The following is a 24346-nucleotide window of genomic DNA, read 5'->3' as shown; positions in this document are numbered from 1 at the left end:
TGTTAAATCAGCACTACCATCTGCAGTACCTGAGGCTTTCCAGGTATTCCCCTCATCCAAGCACTGACTAAGCCTGATAATGTTTTGCATGTGATCTTGTTAGATCTCACAGTCCAAGGCAGTGTGATGTAATTGAACACAGTTTTAGTCCCTTTGCTTGCTCTCCCGCCTTTCTTCAGGAAATTGGACTAGGTAGCATTGACAGATGTAAAGGATTCACTGCACACCTTATGAAGACGCTTGTTAAGCAGAGGAGTTCACTCACTGCCTTGACGGAACAATGGATAATACTGAGGTATCTCACATTTTATTAGTATAGCCTTATTTTAAAGTGGTGACGAGGAGGTTGACTATAAATATTTAAATTTATAAAAGGATGGAAAATTGCATGATAAAAGGAATAGATTTCTTTTCTGTTTTTTATTTTTTGCCTATACATTTGATGTCTCAAATAAAAGGAAAAGAATTGTAATTAGACCACATTTGTCCCTGCGCTCAGTGCAAACATCAATTTCAGACCAACATTCTGGACTCTGTGTTTAATTCAGTAGACTAACAGCTCCACCTTCTGGAATTAAAATGTGGAGCAAGAGTCACAACTGAGCTCAAATCTGGACAAGCAGATTGAAAATTTAGTAAATGAGTAGCCTACCAAGAATCAAAACATTTAAGAGAAATGAGAGAGCTACACAACTGAAGACCAGAAAAGAATCACAATACAAAATTATATCAACATCCTTTGATTGTCAAACGTAAGCCATTTGATAGTGATAATGCCTTGTGATCTGACTTAAGTTTGTTTAACTTATATCTTAGCTTGTCAAGTTTTATTGAAAATTAGTTGGCTAGCAAGTGGCTGACACACATTAGTCCTGGGGGAATTCTGTGCCAAAAAATTAAAAATTCTGCATATTTTATTTGTCAAAATAACACAATACAATCATACCAGTTTCAATGATTGTGGTAATTTATTTCAAAATATCTGTCAGCAAGTATGTCTGTAATAATATAGACCCCTCCCCCAAAAAAGATTCTAATATTCTTTTGACAAATAGATTCCTTACTAGGCATATTAATATAGAACTTTGAGTAATTAACTTAAATTACAATACAAAACTATATTTCCTGCACTTGTCAGAAGCAGTGCAAACACTTGGGGGAGTCAGGGGTAATGGAGGAGCTGAGGGAGAGGGGAAGGGCCTGGGAGTGAACCTGGAGGGTGTTGGGTGTGGGTGGGAGAAGGTTTTGGGGAGGGGGGGGGGGAGGATTGTTAGGGAGTTGGGAAGTATTCCCCATGCAGACCCTGGCTGACCCCAAGCCTCTCCCATTCAGTCAGGCACAACTGCCCCTCTCCCCGAACCCCCCATTCCCATGTTTCCCTGCAGCCCCCTACCCCCAGGCTCAACACTGTCACACCACTAGCTCTTGAGCAATGTTCCCTCTAATTTTTTCCATCAATGTGCGGGATAAATTTTGTTATGTGCACTGAGGTAATATAAGGATGTGCGCCACCAGTAGAAACAAAAAACCTAGATATAATATATATTTTTTAAAAGTTACCAATAGGGATAATTGCTCCAGCCAGGACAGGTTAGGCATTTTAGACCTCACTACTCAAAGAATTTAAATTTAAGTGTAAGTGAGAAATAAAAATTATCGAATGCATGGACCAGTCAAAAAACTAAAATAACACACTTTGAAAGAATAAAATTACAGAGAATATATGTGCATTGCAGGAAGTACTCCTTCTCATAACACATGAACTAGGGGCCACCAAATGAAATTAATAGGCAGCAGGTTTAAAACAAACAAAAGGAAGTATTTTTTCACACAATGCACAGTCAACCTGTGGAACTCCTTGTCAGAGGATGTTGTGAAGGCCAATACTACAACAGGATTCAAAAAAGAACTAGATAAATTCATAGAGGGTAGGTCCATCAATGGCTATTAGCTAGGATGGGCGGGGATGGTGTCCCTAGCCTGTGTTTGCCAGAAGCTGGGAGTGAGCGACAGGGGATGATAACTTGTTCTGTTCATTCCCTCTGGGGCACCTGGCATTGGCCACTGTCAGAAGACAGGATACTGGGGTAGATGGACCTTTGGTCTGACACAGTATGGCCTTTTTATGAAGTACCAAGAAGTAACAACAATAATAATACAAGTATGTGTTGGGAGGTGAGTGTGAAAGTGTGTGTGTTTGTGTGCACGCGCTGGTTGTTGGGGAAGTTTTTGAGAGATGCCGTGCGCTGTCTCTTTAAGGCACTCACTGAAAGCTCCCCTGCTCTGTCCTGAGCCCTGTCTCCCCTCCCCCACTCTGCAGAGCTGGGGTGGGAGAGAGGGAGAGACAGAATATCTGTGGGGGTGAGTGTGACAGAGACAGAGATTGTGTGAGCTGGCTGCTGGAGAAGCCTCAGAGCATATGTCTATACTTACCAGTAGATCGGCACTGCTGCAATCAGTGCACCGAGTGTTGATTTACCGGGTCTGGTGAAGACACGCTAAATCAATCGGAGAGCATTCTAGGGGAATTCTGCAGCACTGGGCATGCATAGTTTTTTTTTCTCCCACAGAAAATACAGTCTGCCCCAGAAGTGCTGTGCAGCTGGCTGTTCTGGGGCAACAGCGGCCTCTGGTGGGCAAAAGGTGGAACTGCAGGACTTCTTGGGCAGAAGGCTTTTTATGCGGTGGGGGGGTGTGTGGAATTATGTGGGACAGATGAATTCTGTGCATCCGCAGATGTGCAGAATTCCCCCAGGAGTAACACATGACTCTCTAAGAGAAAATACGGAAACCTCAGCAGATTATATAAGAAAAATCTTGTATAGTTGGATATTTAATTTGCAGCGCTTGGGCTGAAAAAAATGATCACCAGGGCATAATAAATACCTTGACTTTAGGCATTTTATTCCACTCTGTCACTTCTGGATGATTTACTAATATCCCTGCCAATTCCACTGTCTTGCTCATGCAGCCACAAATTCTTTCTGTAACACTATAGAACTGTCTATGATGTTGAGTTAGGGACTGTTCTCTTAGGTTTTTGTACGACTCCTGATCTGAATTAGAGCCTTATGGTGCTACTGCAATGCAAATATTTTATTGATAGTTTTCTGTACTTCACATAATTCCTTGCAATAGTCTGATTGTATAAAGTATGCAGAGATATTTAGCTGCATTGCTGTCACTTGAAATTTATGGCAGGTTCATGTGATCATTTTTCATGAGCTCTCTACCATACAGCATTTGGAAAATGTCGGCTTGGTAAGATTTATCCACTTTAAATAGTGGAAGAAAGTGAAGAATAATTGAATGTAGGCCAGGGAGCTTGTTAATCTTATTTGTTTTTAATAAACCTGGAGAATTTTGATGGGGAGGATCTCAAGAAACTCATGTACAAAATGGGGGTGGGCGGATCATTAAACAAAGCTTCATTTTCTAGCTTTCAAGAGATTATTGCAAATCAATCAGAAAATATATTGAAATAATTAAAAATATCCTAAATGTCCTTAAATAAAGTTATTTGTATCTGGATGGGAAAAGTGATGATATTATAACAATATTTTACATACTTCTGATTTTATAGTGTCTTGTTTCTAAGATTCTACTTTAAGGAAATGTGATTCCATATTTGAATACAAACAGTCTTTTTAACCTTTCTTCTTGTATGACTCTTCTAAACAGGAATCTCTTGAGTTGTGTACAGGAGATTGATTCAAGGATGAATGTTACTAGAGAATATAATGTAGCCTTTCCTCCTCAAGATAGTATTCAGCAGTGGACTGAGAGACTGCAACATCTTGCCATGCAATGTATGATGGTCATTGAGCAGCTATCTTGGTTTGTACAGTGCTGCCCAAGAGAACAGTCTTTAATCTGTAGTCATGATGTAAGGACAGATATGAAAACAAACATTCCCCAGTGTAAAGGAACTGACCAGACTCTGGAAGATGCCCAGATGGGAATACCAGATCTAATCCAATCAGAGCTAAAATACCTATCTCCAGTGGCTGCAGAACAACTGCCCTCCGGATGCAGGATGCGAAAACAGGATCAGCTGTGGCAGCAGTTGTCTGCAAGAGTGACTGAGATGCTCGCGGAGATTAAAGCCGTGAAAGCAGATATAGACAGCATAAGACAACAGTCTTGTGAGACCTTATTTTATTCCTGGTGAGTTGTGTGCATGCATAGAATTGAAACACTTTCTGTGCATTTGGAAATTCATAAGATTTAAACAATATACCCAGGAAGTAAATTAAGCTTGCCAATATTGCTGCGTTTTGAAATATTTTTTTAAGAATCTGAAAGGTATACTTTTTTCCTGCTTACTTTTAACCTTAGAAATATTTGGGATGTCAAATCTGGCCTCTCCTGATTTTGTTGGAGTACTTGTTGCTAATTTCAGATAGAAATTGGGGTGTCCCACATCCTTAAGTGAAAGAGGCAGGCTTGTTGAATCTTTAACAAAGATTTCTTCTCCTGCTATATGTTTCTCTGTTGTTTGAGTTAAATAGTTATTAACAAAAACAAACAAATTCTTTTAAATAATCCAACCAAAAATTCCTTACCCTCTGTTGCTCAGCATTTGTCTCTGGTCTCCAGTGATATCATCCCACTGGTTCTTCTGTTGTTCCCAAAGTTCCAATTTAGACAAGGCATGAATTTCTAATGTAAAAATACAAATAGAAATTTTTTTTAGTTTAAAAAAAAAAAAACCCACCCCAAACCACCACCACCTCAAGCTTTTTTTATACATCACAAAGAAGCAAAGCAGTACTTACTCCATCTGTCCTTTTCAGGTCCCCATTAAGTAATATTATACTTCATTTGGGTGTTATCAGTGCTTGTTTCCATGACTTAATCTCCATTTTAAAGAGTAAAGGCGTAATTTTAAATGTATGTTTCTTTCAGTATTATGCCATTTCTTTCTTCTTATAGGAAAGATTTTGAAGTTTGCAGTTCAGGGCTGAGCTGTCTGTTGAAAGTCTCAACTCAGTTGCAGAGTGTAGAGTCCTTATATGTTCTTCAAGGAATGGAAGATAGGAAGTCCACGAAGCAGATGGCATTAATCAAGAGCCTAGAATACATCCAAGCAGAAGTTAATAAAACTGTTGCAGACTTCACTACCTGGAAAACCCAGCTTCTCAGTTTGACGTCAGACTGTGATGGTAAGGACTGCTCCTCTAAGTCTTGAAATTTAAGCGAGAATTCAGGACATCTGAGTTGAAATGTGCTAGGGCACACTAAAACTAGTTTGGTCTTGTCTGAACTTTTTGTCCATTGCAAAGTCATCACACAACTTGTGTAGTCTATAGTGTCTGCTTAATTCTGTAGCTGTAGGATTAAGATTAAGGATTAAGAAAAATATTTTGGGAGGGATGTATGAGGAAACTTGCATAGTGCCAGTCTGCACTATGCGCATCATAATTCCGTAAGTGCAACTATTCACCCGCACAGTGTGGGAGAAAATTAACGCACTATTTTGTTGGCTGTTGTCTTCCATGAGCTTGCTTTGAGCAAGTATTTTTTAAAGCCAAAGAATTGTCAATGTATTGTGTGATCTTTCAGAGTATCTCTTTTAATGATGGGCAAACCTCCCACATTTCATTTTGGCTAACCCCTGAAAAGTTTGAAATCTTTGCTAAGAATTTTGAGGTTCCCTGTTACACAATCTCCCACTACCTTTTTAGAGATCTCTCTGGTTGGTCCCAGATGCACCAATCCTTTCAAACCTCCTATGCTTTTGAACTCTACCAGTCAATGTTCATTGGACACCGAAGTCTTAACCCAGATGCTGGGGCTGGAACTGCTGGACCACTGCAGGGATGATTAAATGCCTCCTTGCCCAAACATTTAAGTTTGAGTGCTCTGCTTCTCTTTGTTTAATGAAGCTTTCAGCACATCCCTAATAACATCTGTTGTCTATCCCTGGAAAAGTGTAACTCTCCAAATTTAAATAGGTGCCAGTCAATGTATCATGTAGAGCAATGTGTGCTGTATATGAGAAAAACATGACGACTAATAATGCGTTTAAATTTAATGCATTCCCATGTTAAGTTGGCAATTTTATCTTTCAAAAGGGTACCAAGAATCAGATGATGGGTTTGTAGAACATTTCTCGGTGCAAGTAGAAACTGCCATCCATGTTGTCCTGTATGCCATCCAGTGTTTAACGGAGAGAAAACAGGAAGAAGGAAAGGAGGAAGAAAAATGCTCAGAGGAAGATGGTAAGTCCGTGAGTGTAAGTTATGCACACCTAGATTACCCCTGTATTTAAGTAGCCTCTGTTACTGAATGTCACAGATTTCATGTTAATTGAAACTACCTATGAAACTTGATAAGGATAGGAATTGGTGGATTTCTTACTTTGAGAGTCTAGAGACTGTTTTTGGTAACTTTGTGTTTCTGTATTTCTGTCAAAGAGGAGGAGGCCTCAGCCGACAGACTCAAGTCGGGGCTTTTAAGTAAGCTCTTGGATGAAGACCTCTATGCTGATGTGAGTTCTCTGCATGTGCAGAAAATAATTTCTGCCATTTCAGAACTCCTGGAAAGACTGAAATCTTATGGAGAGGATTGCACAGCAGACAAACACAGGGTAAATTCATTCTTCCCTTTCTCTTTGTATTGTGGTCCCAAAGGGAGGAAGATTTGAACATGGGTTCATAAATATTCACTGTCTCTGCCTCGCCACCTATCCTATCTGCATTTATCCTCAGAATTGGAAAAATGTGTGAAAACAGGGCAGATCAAAGTGCACTGCAGAACTTCCATTGCACGGTAGTAGGGTCCACATTGGCAGTTAATGCCTAGCAGACTGATGCAAGGTAGATTTACATCCCAGCTTGCCACCGAATAACTGTTCTTATAGACAAGCCTCTGCTTTTTATAGGGAAAGAAAGGTTTAGCTTTTGTGAAATGCGAAAGATAGAAAAAACACTAGAAACTGAAGGAATTTAAGTAAAATATATCCACTGGCTGTGTATCTGAAAAAAAAAAATACACGTATTTTTCTAGGCTTAAAATTGAGTTCTTTAATACAAAATAAGTCACTTCGCGCCACACAATTATTTCTTGAGAATAGATAGTTACAATACATTTTTCAGGATGGAGAGTTTCTAAAAGGCACGTGTTAAACTAAACTAGATTTATGGTGCAGACACATTAGTTAGTCAAGGCAGAACATGATTTAAGGATTGATGTTTTCAGTATTGTTACCCTGTCTGAGGACTCATTTTAATGTAGATGGAGTTATATAACTGGAAGCTCTTTTTCCCTTGTTTTTAATTTACAGTTCTTCAATCAATCCTGCTACTTACTTGTGCGCCTAATGCCCATGCTTTCCAAGTATTCAGATCTTATCTTGTTCTATCTCATTGTTTCCTTGGCATCTCACAGAAGTACTGGGAAATTGCTTTCTGTTCTAACCAGTATATTTACAGAGCTCACCCAAAAGGTAAGAACCTTTAGAGAAATTATTAGATTGATATTAATTGTACATAATGTAGACAAAAGTCTACAATGGCTTAAATGTAAATATACACATTGTGTAAGTATAGTTTGAATTTACTTACATATTTCTAAAATTTGCTTTCTCTGTTGATTTTCAAGAGATTTCAGGGATTTTCTGGTTCATTTCTTGGTTTGCATGTAGCAGCAGCATGGTAGAGTTACAGTGTGCAGGCTGGGATGCAAACAAAAAATGTGAGACTGCTTAGAGATTTTGAGTCTTTTTTTAAGCTTTTCATTGCTAATGAAACAATTGATTTCTACTCAGGTTTATTCAAATTAGCACAAATCTATATTTCTAGGAAGAAATACTGTAGGAATAGGGCCAATATAAGGAAATGGGTCTCAAAGTATAACACTTCTTGTTCTTATTGTTTAAAATACTCACTTATACTGTCTTTACTGTCAGTACTAATTTTTGACTCTTTATCAGTATGTATGTTTCCTTTTTGTAGGGATTTTGTCTGCCAAAAGAATTAATGGAGGATGCAGCAGGAGAGGGAGCAACAGAGTTTCATGATTATGAGGGAGGTGGTATTGGAGATGGGGAAGGCAAGAAGGATGTGAGTGACAAAATAGAAAACGAAGACCAGGTATGTGTGTGTGGTTTGGTTCAAGGATAACTAGAAATGAATCGCTGGTCAGTTATTTGAAATCAAGATTTATTTTGAAGATTAGCATAAGCTGCAGCAAACCAAATTTGTAGTATACCCAAACTTTAGTTACTGTGAGTGGAATTTGTTGTAAATTTGGTCTTTCAGAGTAAATTGCTTTTTCCTTCTAAATTCCACCAGGGTAAGATTCAATGTTTAAGCAGCAGTCTTGGCTCCTGTAAATTGCTGAACACTGCAAAATAGTTTCTGTTCAAGTTCTTTTTGGGGCCATTTTTACCAATAAAAATGACGGTCGAAAGTAGAAATGTTCAGACCTTCAGTCCTGAAAAATAAAACACACAGATTGTGTTTAGGTGAAAGAAACAAATGGAGATGTTACTGACTGCTTTACTGTCCAACTAAGAAGTTAGGTTTATATCAAGGTAAAAATAGTTAGTGAGTTAGTTATCAAGGTAATGTTAAACCAAGCATTAATCTTGAAAACAAACCCGTTGTAACTGTTGATTTAATAATCCAGGTGGAAGACACTTATCAAAAAGGTCAAGAAAAGGAGAAAGAGGATCCAGACTCCAAACCAGACATTGAAGGAGAGGACAATGCGATTGAAATGTCAGAGGACTTTGAAGGGAAAATGCATGATGGGGAACAAGACAAGAAAGGTTTGTTTCTTTCATTAAGGCAATCTGGTAAGATTTCACTCTTGTAGTTTCTAGAAATGTAATTGACTAGTTCAGTAACAGTTCCTACTTTCACATAGCAAAGCATATAGACACTCTTAAACGAACTCTAAGAATAGAATAGAAAAAGTCAAGTATAAATAGTAACAAGTCAGAGTTACAAAACACAAACCACAGCCAACTTCACAATCCTCAACTGTAACAGATGCATGGAACTGGAACAAATGAATTGGCTGTCCTTCCTATTGTTAAATGACCTATCACAGTGCTACAGATGGGTTAATGACTTCAGATGTCTTTCAAAGTAATGAGTGTTTCAGTAACTGCCAATATTCAGCAAAGCTATAATACATTTGTACAAAAGAAATAGGCTGTTATTGACTTTTGAATGTCACTTAGGAAAATAGAGCTAACTTTTTAGGGGGGGAAATTTGATTTTACAATGCTTTATAATAATACATAACAAATTTCACTTAGCTAAAAATCCTGCAGTAAAACACACATGCTTGCTGTGCAGCAGCATATTGTAATAGAACTTGTACAGGATAGACTTGGCAAAATTATTTCTTGCCTTAATACATCGTGTCTACATAGAATCACCAGTTGCTTCTAAACAGGCTTCATGTTTGAATTGCCAGAGGCTATCTTTTAGTGCTTTTCAGAGTAAAGTTACATTTTGGAAAAGTCCATAGTCAATGCATTTTCTTATCAGTGTTCTTTAAATAATAAGTGTGTGTGTATGTATGTATGTATATATATATATATATATAAGCATTTGACAGAATCAGTGTTACAACATGTTCCATTGAGTTGTGGTTTTGTACACAGAAGACAGTGAGAAATCAGATGAAGATGAAGAGCTGGATAAACAGATGGGAAATCTTGGTGATGCTGAAGCTGATAAACTGGATGAGAGGCTCTGGGGTGATGACGACGACGATGATGAAGAGGACAATGACAATGATGACAGTAAAAAAGAAGAATCTGGACCAGGAATGGATGAGGTAAAAAAACAAAGGGAGATCAAAAGAAATCAAAAATGTTATTACCATGTGTACAACAGTTTACTCCTGGGTGAATTCTGCTCCACTTTGCATGTGCAGAATTCATGTCCCCCGCAGAAAAATGACTTTCTGACAGGTATCAAAGGGAAGCCACAAGAGCAGTCATGTGACCCTCCCCAGCAGTATGTTTTGGGTGCCCACGATAGCTGGCAGAGGGGTAAATCACTGTGGGGCAGAGGAAGACCCAGCTGGTGGCTTCTGCCCTGTGCTGGGCTCAGCTCCTAGTCCTGGCTGGGCTGAGGAGGATGGGACTTCCTCTTCCCCTGTACGGCATCCAGGGCATCCACCCCCAGATTTCTCCACAGGCTGCAGGAAGCTCTGCAAACTCCCAGTGATCTCCTACCTCTGTGCAGCCAGTGGCCTGTGCTCCCCATGCCATGCTGGAGGCTCCACATTTATTTGACAAATAAAATTTGCAGAATTTTAAAATATTGTGCACAGAATTTTGAATTTTTTGGCACAGAATTTTGAATTTTTTGGTGCAGAATGCCCTCAGGCATAACAACCTCACTAATTCAGTGTGACCTAGAGTATGCGAGCTGACGTAAAGGGGGAGAGTAGTTAAATTCTCCCTTCAAATGATGGGTGTGTAAAATGGAAGCAGTAAGTGTTTGGCTCTTGTCCCTAATTCAGCAAACCCAGATTTCTCCCTATTCTTCAGAGTTGATCTTCAAGAGTTTGGACTTTCCTGACCAGCCTTAGGAAAGCAGGTGATGCTCATAGTTATAGCATGATATGGTGAGTTTCAAACTCACAATGCAATCACATGCCCAACTGAATTAAATCAACCTGAACCAAATGTGTCCCATGTGAACCTTTTGCCTAGCCCCGATGTAAGGTTGTCCATGCTTGCTGAGTATGGGCAAGTCAGTCATGACTGTAGTAATTGCACATTAATTGAAAAAGGTAACCACTTGTGTAGTAGCCTCTGGCCTCAGAAGGGGGCAATTTGAATATATCCTAACTGTGTTTGGTTTGTTTCCTGTTGGATTTGCGGCCCTGTAATTACACAGACTTCTTAGCATTTTGCATAATCACTTTCTGGATTTCTTTTGTCCATACTCAGGGTGATTCCGAGCTTGTTGCAAAAGATGACAACTTGGATGCAGGCAATAAAAATAATAAAAAGAAGCCATCTAAGGATGAAGAAAAAGAGGAGCAAGCAGAGGATGGTGAAAACAAAGAGAAAATTCACGAACAAATAGATGAGGTAAAAAGGTTTTCAAACAGAACTAAGAATACTGCACTTTAAAGGGTTTTCAGAAGCCTGTAATGTTGTACTAGTTGTGCTAAGGGCTGTAATTGCATATTACTGGTTGATTAAAAATAAATAACTAACTAACTAAATAAATAAATTTAAAAATGTCTATCCTAGTTTAAAAAAAATCAAGATTGTTACAAGCCATTTATTATTTGCGTGGGAATACTGACTTGCTGTTAAAACACTTCTAGTCCATTATGTATTGCTGAGAACTTGAAGTGTTTTTATCTAGTAACTGAAGAACCTTGCCAAAAACTATACTATGTCTTAGTGATAAAAATAACATTCAGTATATTATATATATTCTATTGCTCCAAAAGTCAGAGATTCCCTGCTTTTGTTTTACTTAAAAATACTAATTGATGGTCAACACAGTCACTACTTTGCAATGAAGTTTTGATGATCGGCAGAGTGCCTCTTCATTCTGTGCTATTCAGAAGTTTTGCTCTCACAATTCAGTGATATTTATTCAAACTGCTGCTTATTTTGTCCTTGGAGATTCTGCACAGGAGCCAAAGTGCATTTGCCATAAGGTTTTAAAAACAAAGAATTAAGTACACATACTTAGTTTCATCCTAAACTGTATAGTCTTTAGTTTTCGTGACTTTCTATGTCTGTAAATTGTTACTCCTCAAAAACCCATCTATGCCAGCCCAAACAATGGATATGCATCCTAGTGATGTGAAATAGAGCTGGCTGGCTTATCCTGCTCTAAGACTTTGAACAATAAAAATTATATTCTAAACACAGCAGCATGATGTTTTGATTGGCACAGCAGAGCTTAAAGAAAAAGCCAGAGTAGTGGGCAAGAAATACTTTTCTTTAGCATCCTCTCTGCTATTCAGGCAGCTCTAGAACAGACGTCAGGGCGCGTACTTTAGAAAAGATGTAGCAGGCAGCACCTGTTAATTGAGAATGGCAGCTCTACAGCCTGAGCCACTGAGTCTTTGAAAAGGTATGAAAGGCTTCCTGGGGGGCAGCTTTATACAGTTCTTGAGGAGAAGCATCACCTTATTCAACACAAAAGGTAAAGATGACTGCTGGAATTAATCTTGATAGAGAGCAAGGTGTCTTCACCAAAAAGAATATGCTGCTTTAAAGCAATTTCAAACTGTTCAGGCTGGCCTAGGGACTTGGAGAAACTAATTAGTAGAAATTACTATTCACCATATTTGAATGCAAAATTAAATGTGCCATATATGTATCTCCATTTCCCAGAGAAATTGCTTCTTAACTCTTTTCCCCTTCCCCTCTACTTTACAATATGTTGCTTTCTTCTCCTGCTTTATAGCGTGAATATGATGAGAATGAGGTGGATCCCTATCATGGTAAGCAAGAGAAGCAGCCTGAAGCTGAAGCTTTGGACCTTCCTGATGACCTGAACTTAGAGAATGAAGAGAGGAGTGATGAGGACAAGGAAGGAGAAGGTACCAACTAAGAAATTGTCTCTACAACTACCCAGTGGAGAACTATTTGAGAACCTCAAATAGTGAGGCGCTTGAGGGAAGAGTCAGATAAGATCCCTTGTAAGAAAATCTGCTTCACAACTCAAATGTACCATTAAGACCAGAAAATAAAAATTGCTAGTTTTACATACTGGTTAGTTCACAGTATGTTTTGGCGTCAGGAATTGGACAGTAGGGCTGGATGAGAGTCTATTCATTACAATCACCTGTATGGAATACATTTTCTCTCATAATTCAAGTGTTTCATCTAACTTATTCCAGGAGTTCATCTAGTAGTGATGATTCAACAGCCTCTTTAGGCAGACTGTTTTATTGCCCAGTTGCTGCGTTCTCTGTACTTTCTATAGTACCTCCAAGTATCTGCACTTAATAAAGTCTACTTAAAGCTGAGAACATTTAGATCAGGACTAGTTAATAGGAATAGACCCTGATGGGCCCTTACATACATACCTGTTGTATTTCTTAGAGAGGAGGCAAATGGTTATTATGAGAAATCGTACATTCTGCACACAAGGGAGTGCTGTATTTTTTTTCCTGTTATGATTTTGAAGCACTAAGCTTTTTTCTTCCAGTTAGGCTTTCTCTGTTTGCTGATAGTTTTATATCACTTCCTTATCCTTTAATTCAGAGGAAGAAAATCCTTTTGAGATAGAAGAGAAGCCAATGGATTTAGATGAGGCTGAAAATGGGGAAGATAAGGCTGGAGAAGATAAGAATGGAGAAGATACTCAAGATACAGGCAGAGATCCAGAGCCAGCTGAAGGAGGCACCTCTGAAGATAAAGCAGAGGGTGAAGGTGAAGTGGGGGAAGAAGATGATGACCAAGAAGAAGGAAATACAGAAAACTCTGAGGAAAATGAAGAGGAGGAAACACAACCACTGACAGAAGATAAAGAATCTGCTGAAGAGGAGAGAGAGAAAGGGATTCCAGCTGCTGACCAAGGCCTTCAACCTCAGGTTAAAAAAACATGTTTTTACTTTATATGGATAATCAGGGTTTCTTTCAATAAAATTTAGCACAGGAATTTACCTTTATTTGAAGAATAACAACTTTGACTTCTCCATTAAGAGGCTTGTGATTCCCCCCCCCCCCTCCTGTGGCAGAAACACCTGAACAAAATTCCAGTGATATTGTGGGAGAAATACTGATTCCCCACTGAGATAAAATAGACGCTGCTTATTTCTAAATTAGCTTATGTCACAACGATGACCATGCCCCTACATTTCTAGAGTGCTAGATCTGTATTTCATATTACTTCAGGAAGAAGAGGATGAAGATACTCTGGAGAAGGATGAGAAGTTACCTGAATCTGTAGAACGAATGGAACATGAAGCTCATGGGCAGACAGGAGAAGAAAATCTGCAGAGTGACAGTGCTGTTGAGCTGGCTGGAGCAGCTTCAGAGAAGGACCAGGCTAAAGAGGTGAAATAAATGGAAATATCTTAAATGGGAATCTAACTTCAAATTTGTCTGTGGGCTTCTTTTTGTATGTCTAGAACAGAGCAAATACTCTTTAAAGGGTTATCTGAATGTGGAAAGCGCTTGTGTATATACTAAGTTTAAATACAGTTAGAGACAAATTACAAGCAAGAAACAATATTAGGTCTCTCAAATTTGAGTCTGAGTTTATCTATATGAATTTTTCTGCAGTTTCTTCAGATAACTCCCAGGCAGTCAGAGGTGTTTGTTTATGCTAATTCTTTAGCCATGGAATTGTGTATTATCTGCACACTACAAAAATACGCGCAAGCTCTTACTTTTATTCTCCAGAACTCAGTTCAGCTCAGCCATAGCTCAGTTGTGTAAGATGAAGAGCTATCTCTATAGTCCCATTTAGTTTCTAAAATTTTTGTAAGTAAGTGCTAAAGCATTTATGCCTAGTCTTGAGACAACGGTTTTCTTACAAGCCAGCAGAACAGCAGGTGAATATTTTTTCCTCTTGGCCTTTTGTCTTTTAGGAACATGGGAGTGGAGCTGCAGATGCAAATCAAACAGAAGGCCATGAATCCAACTTAATGGCACGATTGGCTTCTCAGAAACAAAGCAGAAAAAATACACAGGTTGCTTTTTCTTTTTCTTGTAAATTATAGTGTAAACATTATTTTCTAACATGCAATACCAAATAGCCTAGACTAAATTACTGGTTGTTTACTCTGGTTCATAATCTTTTGGTCAGATTCCAACTTCCTTATCAGACATCCCTGGTGTTTATTTGCCATTTTCAGAGTTTTAAGAGGAAGCCTGGTCAGGCTGACAATGAGCGCTCAATGGGGGATCACAGTGAACATATCCACAAGCGACTGAGAACCATAGAATCCAGCAGTGAAGCCAAACAGAATACAACTCAGCCTGAACAAAATGTGGAAGAAGCTGATGCATTTGAACACATTAAACAAGGCACTGAATCCTACGATGCACAAACTTATGGTATGATGGTGTTTACAAGACTTCAGAGATTAACTTCAAATGTAAACAATGAACATTGCAGAATTGAGGTCAAGGTTCCTATTATCTGAAGTGTTTCTTACTAATTACACCATTTTGGCTCAGTGTATAGGAACAAAATAGTTTAAAGATTTTTAGCAAACTTTTGTTTTTAATAAATTTCTTGGGTTTTTTAAATTTTTCAGATTTTTAAGTAATTGCTTTTTGCTCCTCTTCCATAATAAAATCACTGTTTCATTGGTACTGGTAAAGTTGGACACAATAGATAAAGCTTAAAGTTTTCAGAAGTGCCTAAATTCCATTTTCAAAAGTGACTTAGGTACTTAGGACCCCTAACTGCCATTGATTTTGAGTGAAACTTAGGCTTCTAAATGCCAGTCACTTTTAAAAATGGGACTAGGGCACCTACATACGTTTTAAACTTTTAAAAACTTTACCTTAAATCTCACTTTGTTTGCCTTGCAGTCTTAATTGTTCGCACATCTGTGAAATATTCAGGTTTACCCAGCACATTTTTTGTGTTTACTCCATATGAAATAAGTTGCTGGCTTTTTTAATGCATTGGGGTATTTTTTTATTTTTTGTTTTTTTTTTTTGTGGGGGAGAGGATGGGGGTTTGAAAAAGCAATAACTTAAAATCATTATCAATTTAAGAAGATTAACACCATTAGTTCCCTAGCGTAGCACAGCTCACATTGTGCAATGATTGAGACAATAGCTCAGACTGATTTTTCCACCCATTCAACGGCTTCACAGATTTAAGTTTTACTTACATGAAACCTTGAGAGAAAACAAAATAGAGGCTTCAGGTATCTAAAATATGATTTGTTTTTCTGTTAGAGTGCTGATATGGAAGAACCTCAGAAAGCAAAGGTGTTGTTGTTTTTCCTTTAATGTTTGTCCTGTTCCCTTTGTACAGATGTAGCTAGCAAAGAGCAGCAGAAACCTATTATGCCTCTTGGTGAAGAGAAGGAAGAGGTGGTTTCTGAAGATGCAGCCATGGAGACAGAAATGCAGAACAATGAAGATCTCAATGCTGTAGACACAGAGGAGCTGAAGCCAGAATTAAAGAAGTCTAGTGCCACTAAAACCCTTGGTAAACTCTTCTTAAATAGCCCTCTCACTTCCCTTAAAGAAGTTCTATATAGATATTTCTGAAATGCCTGCTTTTAATGGGCTTTTCTGAAGCTGCGTCTGTAGTCCAAGTCAGCAACCAGCATTAACTATTAAATTGGTTGAGTGGCAGAGTACCTTGCTACTCCCTTTCAAGACAATGGTCTCCTTAATCTTTTTTCACTTCCATAAAGAAGGCAAATGGTTTCCATTCAGGTGGGCAGACTGTCAATTCTTTTCATTCTTAACTGGCTTATAGATGCATTCCAATCTGAGAGACAGGAGCACACAGGTGCATGCAAGAAAACCCAATTTTAACAAGACAAAAGAGGTTTGAGGGGTGGGCTAGGTGGTCTCCTCAGGCGCAGCAACATAAAAGTGCCAATTGGAGAGGAAAGTGGTTCGATGGGCTGAGTGGGAATGGAATAAAGAGGAGTGCACTGTCTCAAAGGAAAAGGGAAGAAGGACAATAGAACTGAGCTGCTGCTCAGCTGGCAGGAAGATGGGCCTGACTGTTGTCAGCCATAACTGCCCAAAACAGGAAAAGCTCCAAAGCACATTATAGACTTGGGAATTCTCTGCCCAGTGGGAGCCAAGATATAGTAGCCATAATTTAAGAACCTGTATATTTTAGTGGACACGATGTTTAGTAACTATGCACTATGTAACTAAAGGGTCTGATGAAGCGGAGTTGGAAATCCAGGCTTTCAACTCTGAGGAGGTCAAAGACGCTACAGCAGACAAACCACCAAAGGTGCCAGAGGAGGAACCAAAAAGAAACCAAGATTCTACTATACATACGGCCCATCAATTTTTGATGGACACCACGGTCCTGGTACTGTACCAAAAGCATCCCACTGCTGTTTTACATAAGGATATGAAATAGTGAGAAAGAAAGAGAAGCTATCTAATGTATCTTACAGCGAGAAGTGTTCATTTAGAATGTAAACTCTTATTTCCCCCACTACTTGGTTACATCTGGGATGTTCCCCAGTGGTTAAACACCCATGCAGAGGTGGAAAGGTGGGCAGGAGTGGGAGCTGTGCATCAGTGGTGTTGGAATAGCCTTAGTGGCAGGGAAGATTTCAGGGAGAATTGTGGTATAGGCTGTGGTCATGCAGTTTATAATTAACAATTCTCGTATAGACATGTGCTATGTGGAGGGCCAGTTTATGAAGGAGGAACCGTTTCAGTGTGATTGCTGAAACCCTTTCATCTTCATTTGTTGTCTTACTATATCACAATTTCAGTTATTTTGGGGATAGAGAGGAGTGTATTTTGAAGTTCCTGTACATATTGGTAGTGTCAAATGACCTGCCAGTAAGAATGAAACAACATTTTTGAGAAGTGCTACTGACTGCAAAGATGCCATATTATTGTGGTCAGAATAGTCTAGCTCTTTCATGTACAGGTGAAACAAGAGGAAACATACAGGTAGATCAAGTGATTAAAATAGACTAAAACAGGATGGGGAGCTCTTGTTGCACCAGATGAGGAAGGGAAGCATCACTTACCTAAGCCATGGGGAAAAGGGTTGAGGTCTCCCTTTGCTTTTAGCAAGGGAGAGGGAGCTGGGTCTTATACATACACACTCCCATTCACCCCTACAATTAACTTGCAGTAGATTACAAGAGAGATTTACAGTTCCTTGTGGGATCAGAAATTATCAGCACTTTTCCAGTTCTCCAGTGATGTGCTGAATATTTTGTTTAAAACAAAACTCAATAAAGAAAAATATTTTTTAAACTTTCGAATATGCAGGTTTTAGAGATTATTTTAATTCCAACTATATAGCCCATACTGCAGTCCTATTAAGTTACTCTCTAAGGTTAGATGTCTGAGATCCTGTTACTATCAGTGAAGACTGAAGAAATATAATTTAAGTTGTTGTTATTTTAACAAAAAGCATGCATAAGCTATCAAACAGTGATATATTAACCTGATAGGTGAGTTGCCATATTTGGTTAATACATTAAATAGAAAAAATTCTTTGAGTCTACCACTAGCTGCTGAGTGAACTTTCTTTGGGAAATGTAAATAAATTGAAATAGGCTGATTTTTCTTTTTACTATCATTATTAAAATCAACAGTTTGACACAAGGCAACTTAAATCGATCATCTTGAAATTCAGTACTTCTAATACATATTCAAAATACATGTAACAACCAAAATTATGTTGTCTGTACAGAAGAACAAGAAAAGATAATAGCAATCTTGGAAATTTAAAATGAAAGCTAAACTTGGTTTTCTAGGTATCTTAGCCATTATTATAAGCCTCTCTGGCTCTTACTAATTTTTTTATGATGCTGTAAGGATTGGAGGTTACTGATATGTGGACTATCTCCGTTTCTCATATATGTACCTTTAGCACATAATTAAAGATCCCGAAGAGTTGAGACAGGAACTGGAAAAGCAACTGGAAGCTTGGCAAACTCAGCAATCTGGAAACCCAGATGAGGTTAGTGATCTTACCCTGCCATAGGAATCCTTAATGTGCGTTCTTTCATATTGTAACCCTGTTGAAGTCATGGATGAAGACTTACAGTCCAGAATCTAATTTTCAGACAAAGCAATTTGAATCTCCCTCTGTCTTGTGGTGTTTAGCTTGTCCTTTAAACTTCTTAACACAAACCTTACAGCTGGGCAATGATTCAAATCATGTTTCCAAAGCATTATCTGCAGTTTAGAGAAAGCTGCTTTGAACTTGCTCTGGTAATGACCTCTAAAACTCATAGTGAGAAACTTTTCTCTCAAACCTGTCAAGTCCTTACACATTGAGTAGGTGACACCTGCAATTTACCAGGGTTACACACCACTTTACCTATATCGGTCTATAGATATTACTGCTGGAAGCTGCCTCCTTCATCTGCAGTGTTACAATGTCTGTTTTTAGGTTGTCTGTGCAAGAACTTCTTCAACTTGGCTGCGATTACCGCAGCTATAAACTAAATTGTATTGAAAATTACTCTTGATTAAAATTGTCATTATGGAGACTCCTCTTAATGGCAGTCACCCTGCTAAAAAGTGATGTCATTTTTAACACCCACTCTCAGAGACCATGGGCCAGCAGCCATCTTGTTGTGGTTCTAGTTTAACTGTCAAAACATTACTGTTTATACAGTGGCAATTGTAGTGGAAATGTTAAAACCGTTTGGTGTAGGCTTGGAGGCAAGAACGGCCATTGGGCATTAGAATACTGTGACATTTAAAAGGAGGTTTTTAAAATCTAATGCTAATAAAGTCTTCTCTTTATAGCTCAGTTGACTAAAATAAGAGGTATCTGTGCACCATTTTCTGCTGTCTTGTGATGTAAGGACCCTGTCCAGCAAAGGAAACTGCACAGGCAGATTCTCATGCCTAGGCAGATCCATTTGCAGGAGAGGTAGACAAATCTCTTCCTTACTAATCAAAGAGAAGCTCGTATTCTAGCCCTTAGACATTTTTCCATACACATTACAAGTTTAGTAAGAAAGGAGAAGACACTTTTCTGTTTATTAAGATTGTTTTCAAGAGCAGTTTTTACAATGTATTTTGCAAATTCATAGTGAGAGATTCGATACTGCTTGGTTCTCTAGCTCAAACCAGTTCAGAATAACATGTTTCAGTAACACTTTCCTTGGTATGGTAGGAGTCATCGGAAAAAATAAATACATCTACTGCCTCTTTCTAGATAGCAATAAGGCCTGATGGTATGGGCCTCTTTCCAGGAGATCTATTTAAAATTTCTTTTCCTTCTTTCAGGTCAGTAGCAAGTCAGCTGCATGGAAAAGCCACTTAGCTCCATTCCATATAAATTCTGTCTTTATGGAGAGTAATATGTTGGTTATTTATCCACCCAACAGTACTTCTCATTACCTCTGCCAAGGACTTTTCCAACTCCCAGATAGACTCCTCCAGTAGTGTCAGTATACTACACAGCACCAGTTATAGCTCCAATAACAGTATTAGCTGCTCAGCCTACTGCATTGATTTGATTAATTTTTTTAGCCTTTAAAATTTCAGCTACACAGAAGTACACTGTTCTGCCTTTTAGAAGGCTTTCTCTTGAACATTCCACTGGAGCCCAGAAATGAGTCCTTCGTCAAGCATTTCCCACTAACTTCACTGGAAGGACTTATTTTGTCCTATTAATGTTGTCCTCAGACTTGTGCTCTCTCCTTCCAGCTTTTCACAGCTTTTCATTTGTCCATAATGAATGTAGTGAGTTTTGTCTCGTCTGGTACTGTTACAGGAAAAGACGGCAGCTGAGATGTGGCAGAGGTATTTAGCACTGACCGCTCCTCTTTCACAACAGCTTTGTGAGCAGCTACGACTCATACTTGAACCCACTCAGGCAGCCAAGTTGAAGTAAGTCTTTTCTCTATAAGGCTTCTAGCCTCTTAACCTCTCATTTTGTGGGCCAGGCATCTTTACAGCCACAGCTTGTTGCGTTTGGGCCTCAGCAGTATCCTCTAATATTTGTAGTAACTGTTTCCCATATGCATGCACATTCATTTTATTTTTTAATTAGAACTCTTAGGTGATCTGATGACTTGCAAATGTGATGTGGTAGTGAAGAATTATAAGACTTCACTATCTTGTATCTGTAGTTTTTTTGGTGGGTTGCTTTTTGGGGGGGGGAGGGTTGGTTTTTTTATACAATGCTCAAACTGATTTCAATGGAAGCTCTAGCGAGTCAAAATGATGTTAGAAGTCAAAATCTTCTCCGCATTGTCCAAGTGATTCTGAACAAGATTTAAGTCAAATAATTTTTTACCAAAATTTTCAATACTGGGTACCAAAAGTCAGGCTCCTAATTCCATATTTAGGATCCCACATTAAAAATCTGTTTACAAAAGAGCATCCAACTCCCTGAAAATCAGGGAGCTGAAAATCAGACCAATTTGTAGGACATAAGAGCCTAATTTTAGACATCCAGTTCTGAAAATCTCTGCCTGTGTTGCTGTGCATAATTACCAAATTGTATAAACTATTATCAATAAAATGACTCTCCCCACTAATATTTTTGTTGGCTTCTTAACTATCAGAGGTGATTACAGAACAGGAAAAAGATTGAATATGCGCAAAGTGATTCCATATATCGCTAGTCAGTTCCGAAAAGATAAGATCTGGTTGCGAAGAACCAAGCCCAGCAAACGTCAGTACCAGATTTGCTTGGCCATTGATGATTCGTCTAGTATGATAGACAACCACTCCAAACAGGTAAGGCAAATAAAACCTTGGAAGGAACCTATTCCACAAAGTAATGATGAAGCAGTACAGTAGACGAGGTCTTTTTTATAATTGTATATCAGAAGAGGAGCTGATTTGGATCAAGAATTGTACTGCATGGAAGGTGCTGTTATTGAATAGACAGGGATTGGTGACTCTGATAGAGTATTGAATTTACAGGCGAGTTCACTATTAATTTAATATGTCACACGTAAAATATGAAGATAGTTTAAACAGTTTCTAATCCTTAGTCAAACTCTACTATTAAAATATTTTGAATTGCAGTATAGAATGCATATTTTGTGCTTCACTGGTAAATTAGTAACATATTTATACATGTATAAAGTAGAGAATTTGTATTCAGTAAAAATGTGTACTCCCCTCAGTCTGATTATTGCAACATTTTAATTTCTATTCATCAGCCTAAACTGTTAGTGTGTAACATCCAATTTCAAGATTTCAGCTGACTGCAAATAGCACCAACATCATCTTTCTGTAATTCATGAATATCTCAAAATCAGATTTTTTCGAATTTTTTGCTTGTGATATCACTAGGTTTGTATTTCATATACACACATAAACAATTATATAAGGAAACAAATACTTAATGGGCAGTATTTAAATTTGATTTTACTGGATTATGAAAATGAACTTTGATACGCTTTTAATTCAGCACCAAAAGATTAAAAGAACTGGCAACACTTCACCACAAAATGTGGTGTACTTCATCCAGTGTACTAAATGCCCCAATAACAGCTATGTAAGTGAAACCAGACCATCACTACGCTCGCAAATGAACTCATACATAAAGCGATAAATGACAAAACCACCATATCACCAGTGGGCGAACATTTTTTTCACAAAGCGATCACTCTATATCTGACCTATCAGTCCTCAACCTCAAAGGGAAACTGCATAACGCTTTCAAAAGATGAGCCTGGGATCTTAAATTCATAACTTTGGTAGACACTAAAAATTATGGTCTTAATAAAAACACTGGATTTATGGCTTATTTCAGCAATCTGTAACCCACTAACCCTCCTTTTTGTCCTATGACTACAGGGATGTTAACTGGCCACTTCATCTCAAATGGTCCCTTAGAATATGTGCCAACTGCCTATGCTAAACTATCTGTTCTACCTTGTATTTAGCTGTAACACTGTGTACCTTTCTCAGCCCTGTGGAAGAGCTCTGTGTAGCTCCCTAGCTTGAATCTCTCACCAACAGAAGTTGGTCCAGTAAAAGATATGACCTTACAGATCTTATATCTCTCATCTCTTACATCCTGGGACTGACACGGCTACAAAAACCCTGCATACAGCAATACTTTTGAACATGTTGCTTCATCTTGATTAACTTCATTTTTCCTAGCTTGCATATGAATCCCTGGCAGTGATTGGAAATGCATTGACTCTTCTAGAAGTGGGGCAGATTGCTGTATGTAGGTGAGAATATTTTAAGCATGGATTTATTTTAAGATTTTTAGAGCAAATTAGCAATATAGAATTCTTATTAAACATATTTTTAAAACACACACACATGAAACTTTTTTCCAGCTTTGGCGAGACAGTTCAACTTCTGCACCCATTCCATGAAACATTCAGTGACCAGTCAGGAACACGGATATTACGCCTCTGCAAATTTCAACAAAAGAAAACTAAGATAGCTCAGGTATGCAAAAGTACCTCTTGGACTGCAGGGTTACAGAATTTTTGTTCCAGACAAAACATTAACTGTATCATGGCATTAGGCACTGTTTGTGTTTACATAAAAACAAAATACACCTCTACCCCGATATAACGCGACCCGATATAACGCGGTAAAGCAGTGCTCGGGAGGGGGCTGCGCACTCCGGCGGATCAAAGCAAGTTCAATATAATGTGGTTTCACCTATAACGCGGTAAGATTTTTTTGGCTCCCGAGGACAGCGTCATATTGGGGTAGAGGTGTACATGAATGGCAATTCATGAATGGCATGACTGTTCCACTATACAACAACTTAACCTTCAGTAGATAAGAGATAGGATAGCTTAGCATCTTGTTGCAATAGTTAATACTCAGCAGTGTTGCTTTCGTTTGTGCTCTTCTACCCTGATAGTCCCCCAGCTCAGACTGTATTGTAAACTGCATTTTTGCTACAGGTGCTAAACCTACATTTGGATTTACTAGCATAACTTCTGCACTAATGCAGAATCCCATTTAAGAGCATGGGGGAAGAGTCCTATTTAAGTCCAGCAGGAATTTATTTTAGTGGATCCCAATTAAGGCTAAGGTTTTGTCACAGGTATTTTTAGTAGAAGTCACAGACAGGATGTGACAATAAACAATAAATCACAGAAGCCCGAGTGGGCTGGAGCCGGAGCACCACCACCCGGGGCTGACAGCTGGAGTTCTGCCGCTCGTGCTGAAATTGTGGAGGTCATGTGAAATCACAGAATCCATGACCTCTCTGACCAACTCATAGCCTTAATCCCAATGCTGTATTAAGGCCAGAGGGAAGAAGAGAACTCCAGACGTGATTACTGGTATATTTTAATTGACCAAGCACCGGGACTTACTCTGCAGAGAATCAGTTTACCAAAATCATTCATTTGCTTTTGGCTGGTTCTTGAAAAAAATCTTGTTGTGGTACCTTTTGGACCTTGCCTGAGTTTTCTCCTTGGTTGGACTGTCTTTCAGTTCTGGCATCCCTAATATGCCCTTACTGCCATCAAGAACAGTAGCCATTGATATGCACCCAGACAGCTCCAGCGATCTTCCACATTCAGTAGCGATTTGTATGAAATGTGGAAAAGTCTGATGAACTCTCTTAACCTGTTTATTTGTTTTAAAAATCTTTCCAGCATTAATGCATCTGCTTATAATTAGCTTGCTGTTCTCTTGTTTGTCTTCTCTGCAGTTTCTAGAATCATCAGCAAATATGTTTGCTGCAGCACAGCAGTTGTCTCAAAATATCAATCCAGGTAAGCACTTTTTAAATGCTAATTATGC

At 38.6% G+C, this 24346-nt stretch overlaps 1 protein-coding gene across 3 annotated transcripts in view; it reads left to right on the top strand.

The window, feature by feature from the left end:
- The window catches only part of MDN1 (midasin AAA ATPase 1), a 175711-nt gene that overhangs the window by 147598 nt on the left and 3767 nt on the right, over positions 1–24346 (top strand). For all 3 annotated transcript variants that reach the window (XM_065590185.1, XM_065590184.1, XM_065590183.1), the window contains 23 exons: positions 180–295; positions 3682–4167; positions 4936–5165; positions 6078–6224; positions 6420–6592; positions 7289–7450; positions 7959–8096; positions 8635–8776; positions 9623–9798; positions 10925–11068; positions 12411–12546; positions 13214–13542; positions 13847–14008; positions 14545–14646; positions 14812–15013; positions 15951–16127; positions 16819–16979; positions 18513–18602; positions 20376–20491; positions 21172–21346; positions 22727–22800; positions 22912–23026; positions 24255–24318. In XM_065590185.1, coding sequence (XP_065446257.1) covers positions 180–295; positions 3682–4167; positions 4936–5165; positions 6078–6224; positions 6420–6592; positions 7289–7450; positions 7959–8096; positions 8635–8776; positions 9623–9798; positions 10925–11068; positions 12411–12546; positions 13214–13542; positions 13847–14008; positions 14545–14646; positions 14812–15013; positions 15951–16127; positions 16819–16979; positions 18513–18602; positions 20376–20491; positions 21172–21346; positions 22727–22800; positions 22912–23026; positions 24255–24318 — 3817 coding nt within the window. The remainder of the gene's footprint in view (positions 1–179; positions 296–3681; positions 4168–4935; positions 5166–6077; positions 6225–6419; positions 6593–7288; positions 7451–7958; positions 8097–8634; positions 8777–9622; positions 9799–10924; positions 11069–12410; positions 12547–13213; positions 13543–13846; positions 14009–14544; positions 14647–14811; positions 15014–15950; positions 16128–16818; positions 16980–18512; positions 18603–20375; positions 20492–21171; positions 21347–22726; positions 22801–22911; positions 23027–24254; positions 24319–24346) is intronic.

The sequence above is a fragment of the Chrysemys picta genome, chromosome 3, assembly GCF_011386835.1.
Source record: "Chrysemys picta bellii isolate R12L10 chromosome 3, ASM1138683v2, whole genome shotgun sequence".
Lineage (NCBI taxonomy): Eukaryota > Metazoa > Chordata > Testudines > Emydidae > Chrysemys > Chrysemys picta.
The sequence above is the reverse complement of the archived record's forward strand: the minus strand, read 5'-3'. Positions and strand labels throughout refer to the sequence as shown.